Here is a 7,500-nt window from a genome sequence, read left to right on the forward strand (position 1 = left end):
ATATATATATATATATATATATATATATATATATGTGTGTGTTTGTGTGTGTGTGTGTGCGTGTGTGTGTGTGTGTGTGTGTGTGTGTGTGTGTGTGTGTGTGTGTGTGTGTGTGTGTGTAAATGACTATATACATGTGTTTATATATATATATGTATGTATATGTATGTATATATATGTATATAGATATATTTTAAAATATATATATATATACATATATAGGTATGTATAAATATGTATATATGTTCATATATATGCGTATAAAAATGTATGTATATATGTATATATACTGCATACACACATACATACACATATTCATATGTTTATATATATATATGTATATATATACATATATATATACATATATACACATATATGCGCACACACACACACACACACACACGCGCGCGCGCGCGCACAGCGCGTGTGTGTGTGTGTATGTGTGAGTTTACATACGGTGGTGTTTCGTATGTACACAATAATTTGTAGTTGATTTTCAATTTTATTTGGTATAATTTCCCCAGGACTTCTGTCCAGATAAGGCCAACACATTTTTCATATAATGATAACCTAACGGGAGCACTCGACTATTTAACAGAATTCATTTTACAGATTTGAGCAATTTTAGCTATGCACATGCATCCATATGTGTGTGTAAAGCAAAGACTCTTTCTCTGTATATACGCATAAACACACTGATGGAATGAGCACTAACCTGTTATTCTGTCTTTAATTTCTTTCATTTTCTTGCTTTGTGTCTTTACTTCAGCTTGGATATACTGAAGTCTCGTCAGCTTCCTCTCCAGATTATTCAGTTTATCCATTAATTCCGTTGCATTGTAACTGCATGATGGACGCTGAAAAAAGGATTCGGATTTGGTACTGGAGAGGGAGCCATAAGGAAAACACATATGGTCAGGACTAAAGCGAAAGACAAAGGGGAGACATGCGTCTAATTTCCAAATCTTGAATCCAAAGATTCAAATACAAATATGACTGTTTTATCTTTATGACTCACTCTGCAGCAGGTTGTGTTGGCCATTGCTTGAAGATCATCACTCGAGGGGCAACAGCTCACGCAAGGGAATCCAGGTCGGTAACCTGAACAGGTTCCGGGAGTCCCAGGAGGGCCACGGATTCCTGGAGGCCCAACACCCGGGGGACCTCTGGACCCAGGAGGTCCTGGAATCTTGGTTCCTATGCTGCCTGGTGGTCCAGGTGGGCCGGAAGGACAGTTGCAGGAAGTGACAGGGCATCCAGGAGGGCAGGGGTCACCTGCTAAACAAAGTGGGCATGGGGTTGGGGGACAGCCTGGGGGGCATGGATTTCCAGGGAAGCATTCTGGACATGGCGTAGGAGGACAAGTAATAGGACATGGAACTCCAGGGTAACAATCAGGACAGGGAGTCACTGGACATTCTTCAGGGCACTTTTCACCTGGAAAACATGGGGGGCATGGGGACACAGGACACCCAGGGGGGCATGGCTTGCCAGGCAAGCAGATTGAGCAAGGTGTGGGAGGACATCCTAGGGGACATGGCTGGCCTGGATAGCAAGAAGGACAAGGGGTTTCAGGACATCCTGAAGGACACCTGAAGCCTGGATAGCAAGGTGGACACTCTGTTGGAGGACAGTTGCCTGGACATGGTTCTCCTGGGTAGCAGGTAGGACATGGCAGTACAGGACAGTTCAGCGGGCATTCCTGACCTGGGTAACATTCAGGACACTCAGTGACTGGGCATCCCCATGGGCAAGGGTCACCGGGATAGCAGGTAGGACAGGGTGTTTCTGGACAGCCAGGAGGGCATCTCTCTCCTGGGTAGCATTCTGGACATGGGGTGATGGGGCAGCCTACAGGGCAAGGGGTATTTGGGAAGCAGGAAGGACAGGGCGTTGGGGGGCATCCTACTGGGCAACTCTGCCCTGGGTAACAAGCAGGACATGGTGTATAGGGACACCCTAGAGGACATACATCACCCGGGTAGCAGTCAGGACATGGGGTTGCAGGGCACTTTTCCGGACAGCTCTGTCCTGGGTAGCAATCAGGACAAGGAATGATGGGGCATTGGCCTGGGCACTTGTCCCCAGGGTAACAGGTAGGACACGGTGTCAGAGGGCAGCCTGGAGGACAAGAATATCCGGGGTAGCAGTCAGGACATGGACTTCTTGGACAACCTGGTGGACAAGGGCCAGCTGCAAAGCAAACTGGGCAGGGAGTGGGAGGGCAGCCAGAAGGACAGGCATTGCCAGGATAGCAATCAGGACAGGGGTAAGTTGGGCATCCTGCAGGACATTTTGTGTCACCATAGCAGATTGGACATGGTGTCGGAGGGCATCCAATAGGACACATATCCCCTGGGTAACAGGTAGGACAGGGGGTCACAGGACAGTCTACAGGACAAGCTATTCCAGGATAGCACGGTGGACAGGGGCCAGGGGGACAACCGGGGGGACAGGGCTGACCACGGATACAATTAGGGCATGGGGTACTTGGGCAGCCTCTTGGGCATTTCTCTCCAGGATAACATGGTGGACAGGGAGTTGGTGGACATGTTGCAGGACATGGAGATCCAGGATAACATTCAGGGCAAGTGAGGACAGGACATCCAGCAGGACAGGGCACTCCTGGGTAGCACAAGGGACATTGTGTGATTGGACAGCCAGGAGGACAAGGAGATCCTGGGTAGCAGGTAGGACAGTCAGATAATGGACAGCCTGCAGGGCACGGAGTGCTAGGAAAGCATTGTGGACAGGGTGTAGCTGGACAACCCAGAGGGCATTTCTCACCTGGGTAACATGGAGGACAAGCTGTCTGAGGGCATCCTGGAGGACAAGGACTCCCAGGATAGCATGGTGGACATACTGTGATAGGACAGCCAATGGGACATGGAACACCTGGATAACATTCAGGACAAGGTGTAAGAGGACAACCCCTTGGGCAGGTAGTTCCAGGATAACAAGGAGGACATGGAGTGGCTGGACACCCAATAGGACACATACTCCCTGGGTAGCATGTTGGACACGGGGTTGGTGGGCAGCCAACAGGACAGGCCTGACCTGGGTAGCATTTAGGGCAGAAAGGACAAGGGAGGCTTCCAACAGGAATAGAGCTGTCAACCTGTCGTTTTGAGGCCTTGTTGTCGAGGAGTAGTATGAGCGTGTCTAGTATCTCTCCATGGGACGAAGAGTAAAGTTTCTGATTGGTGGGAAGTAAATGGGAGGCATTGATTTGAAGCAGTGTATCATCCTGGAAATGTTCTGCATAAGGGGTTAAGAGTTCTTCAGCAAGACCTTCTAGGACTGAAATCTCCTGATCGCCACTCGCTTCCACAAGAACAGGTGACGAAGGAATGAGACAGATCCCAATCCATACAAGAGTCCAAGGGAAGGCACATGCCCAAGGCATGTTAGATGGTCTAAGAATCTGTAAAAGAAAACAAATATTGGTAATGATATTAACAGCAATATTTATGACACCACTATCAATATCATATCTACCACTATCATTATTAAAATTAAAACTTATATTTCTCCTTGACACTTGGTAAAAGTACTTGTTATTTTCCTGTTCATAGGCTTCTTTTTCATCGACCTTTTCTTACTCCCTGTATTTCAGTCTAATTAGAATTTCAACTTTATGTAAACAATTTCCATTTCAAATTATAGGCCTTTTTTATAGTATCCCATTTGATGTGGTTGCCACGAAACACTGAATCATGTAAATTTATTCTGGCAATAAAAGTGAAAATAGTAATTTTCCTTTATTTCACACAGAAAAGTCAACAGAAACCCGTTAAACTACTTATTATGCTGGTATGATTTCTAATAAGCAAAATGTTATGGAAGTCTTAGACAAAAGGGAAAACTACCTGGCTATTCTACCACATCAAACTTTCAAACGTATTTCTCACATTCAGATAAAACACTTTTCTTCTTTTTCCTTTTCCATTCTTCTTTATAAAGAAGCAGAAGAAAGTTACTTTAAGTTTTGAACAGTCATTTACTTGTACCTGTGCTATATCGACCGTCATGATTGACTTAAACTTTTAACCATAGATAATGAACAAAGATTTTATGTATTGCTAAAAAGGAACAGAAACACTAATTTTATGTATCTTTATATATATGTGTTATATCAAGAAACATATGATAAAATAAATATAGAAACATAAATCCCTACCACATTTTGATTGGCTAGCTGAAGTGTGTCACATTATACCAGCGTAGAAGTTAACAACACAAATATCAATATCATTTTTAGCTTCAGGTTTATTATTACTTGTACCATCATTTCAGCATAATACATGATTTCTTACCTTCTTTTCAGTGTTACCCAACATAATGCCAAATTAAAATTCAAACACTTCCATTCCTTACATAAGAGTATACAACAGTAATATTAGTCAAAATGAAGCTATCGGCAAAATGCTTAAGAAATTCCGTAGATTAAGAGTTTAATGCAAAGACCAATAGCTTTAGTTATTGATAGTTGTATAAAGAGTTGTAGTTATATATAACAGGTAGAAACCAATGTGGGACAATTAAGAGTTAAAAAAAAAAAAAAAAAAAAAAAAATATTGCATGTATTGATTCTCTGAACTACACTGGAAGTATCCTTAATGTTCCTTGCTTGGAGTTTAAATCCTCATTGAGACTAGAACAATTTGTACCATAGGAGCTCATTTGTCTTGCAAAATTAACATATTTGATATATCATTAACATTATGATTCTTCTCTACTTATTCTTATTATTGAAACCTCTTCAGAAAGGAATATAGCTTAACTGTCAATCTTTCATATAATTTTTGAGAAGCTATCCAATATTGGAATTATTTACCGAAACCCATATGAATCCAAATTTTCAAGAGTGTCGAGTTGGAAGTGTAGGAACAGTGTGCACTTTTGTCATTAACTGATGGCTTGATTCTTGTCTTGTGGATATATCTTCAACGGTATTTTCGGAACGACAGTTAGGCGATGTAAATATCAGGACAAGAAGAGATCAGGGAGACAGCCTTTGATTTCTGATATGGTTTGTTTGACGTTGGCTTTGACGAAGACAAAAACTGTATATAAATGGAGAGTCATTGGGATCATAATCAACAATCTTGGTAGAAAAACCCACAATGTAAAACTAGATTAATTGAAAGTGAGACAACGGTTTCGAAATCCAGGTGGATTTCGAAACTGTAGCCTCACTTTCAATAAATTTAGGTTTCCATTGTGGGTTTTTCTACCATAGTACCAACACGGTAGAGTGTTTTACCATTCATCAACAATCTTGTATTCATGGCCTATCTCACATTGTATGGGAAAGGCTATGAGCATGTAGAGTTCCTGGGGAAGAAAACGGTCTCCCATCAATGCAGAATGTGCGTGAGAAAAGGTGGAAGTGATCGTCATACTATTTGTGAAATTACAAAACGAGCGGAACCTGAAATTTATTTTCTCTGAGCCCCTTCTCCCTCCCACTCCCTCTTCCTTTTTCCCCTTGAATCCCCCCTTTTCATTCTGTTTCCCCTATCTCATCTCCCTTTTCTCTTTGAGCTCTCTTCCCTTTCCGCTCTCCTTCTCTCTCTTCCCCCATCCTTTCCCTTAGATAATCGTGTAATAATTATGTTTAAACTAACGGTCAAAGTACTTCAAAGCAGTGTACTTGCCTCGAAGAAGAACGGCAACAACAACAACAATAATAGTAATTATAACGATAATGAGTTAGAATGGGATTCTCATACATTCGTAATTGATGCTCGTGTATGTGTGCATGTGATTTAAGTTTAAGCTGTCAAATTATCACCCTGTTTTACACGAAAATGTGGTAACTTCAAGTCAGGAGTCACATGAAATATGATTTCAGGCAAAGGAGGTCGAATTTACTTCAAGAAAAAGGCATAAAGTTCACTGTGAATAGAGTAGTTATTTCAGGCTCTCTATGTAAACGTAACGTGCGAGTGTACAGACTAGATAATCACCAGCAGAAAGACTATATTCTTAGTTCAATCGTCATGAAGACAATACGAGGATTTTACCATCTATGAGGAAAGGAGAAAAAAAAAAAAAAAAATGGTATGATGCTCCCGAAGAATGCAGCAGAAAATCAGGAATGTAAGGTGTTGTGTGATGTAAATACTTAATGTTGAATGCGTAGTCAAGATATCAGGACCACGCATTGTTACAACTGAGAAAAAGGGAGGTGATTTAATGATAAGAAATACGTCTTCTACAGTGAATAAAAGATACAAGAAAAAAAAAAAGAGAAAATGGAGATACCCCAAGATTTCATTACAAAAAAAAGGAAAAGAAATTACAAGGAAGAGGATGGTAGAGAAAGTCAAAGTGCATCTGGTAGTTATTGGTACATTGGTATGTGGCCAAAAATAAAGAAGGGTTGATGTAGAGAAAGACAATAATAACCCTGATGATAAAGATAGTGGTAATGAGGCTATCTATGAAAAAATAAAGTAATAATGACAATAAGAATGATAATAGTAATGATAATTATGATTATGAAAATAGCGATGATAAAGATTATAAAAATAATGATAATGGTAAAGATGATGTTAATGATAATGATGATAATGATTATGATAATGATAATGATAATGGTAATAATGATTATGACAATGATAACGATAATGATCCAAATTATGATACAAATGATTATAGTATTGCTATTGGTAACAATGATGATAATAAAAATCGTAATGATAGTTATAACGATAATAATGGTAATGAAAATGTGCCAATAATACTAATAATAATGAGCAAAAAATATTGATGATAATAATAACGATGATCGTAACAGTGAAATAGTAACAATATAGATAACGACAGTAATAGCAATGCTAATAATGATTATAATGATAATGATGAAATAATACCAATGAGAATGATAATAATAATGACTATAATAATAGTAATGATAATAATAATGACAACGACAATTATGGTAATGGTAATGATGATAATAATAATAATATAATAATAATGATAATAATAATAATAATAATAATAATAATGACAATTTTGAAAACAATCATAAAAAATATTCATGATAATGATGATAATAAATATAATGATGGTAATAACAGTAAGGATAATTACATTACTACTAATAATAATGATGATGGTAATAAAAGTAATAATAGTAACAATAATAAAAATAAGAATAAAATAACAATACTACTAATAATAACAATGACAATAATAATAACGAAAATTATATAACATTAATAATATTGATCATAATAATAATGATGATAGTAGTAGTGTTAATGATAATAATAATAATAATAATAATAATAATGATAATGATAATTATAATAACAATAATAATAAGGATAACAATAATAATAACAATGATAATAATGATGATCATCATAATGGTATTAATGACAACTATAGAAATGATAATGATAATAATAATGATAATAATAATAATGATAATAATAATAATAATAATAAATATTGATGATAATGATAATAATAATGATAATAATA

General features: G+C 38.1%; 1 protein-coding gene across 2 annotated transcripts in view; it reads right to left on the bottom strand.

The window, feature by feature from the left end:
- Positions 1-7,500, bottom strand: part of LOC125046412 (basic proline-rich protein-like) — a 12,154-nt gene that overhangs the window by 2,472 nt on the left and 2,182 nt on the right. For both annotated transcript variants that reach the window (XM_047644189.1, XM_047644190.1), the window contains exons 2-3: positions 1,019-3,424; positions 716-857 (exon numbers count right to left, since the gene is read on the bottom strand). In XM_047644189.1, coding sequence (XP_047500145.1) covers positions 716-857; positions 1,019-3,406 — 2,530 coding nt within the window. In that variant the 5' untranslated portion in view covers positions 3,407-3,424. The remainder of the gene's footprint in view (positions 1-715; positions 858-1,018; positions 3,425-7,500) is intronic.

This window comes from Penaeus chinensis, chromosome 39 (genome assembly GCF_019202785.1).
Source record: "Penaeus chinensis breed Huanghai No. 1 chromosome 39, ASM1920278v2, whole genome shotgun sequence".
Lineage (NCBI taxonomy): Eukaryota > Metazoa > Arthropoda > Malacostraca > Decapoda > Penaeidae > Penaeus > Penaeus chinensis.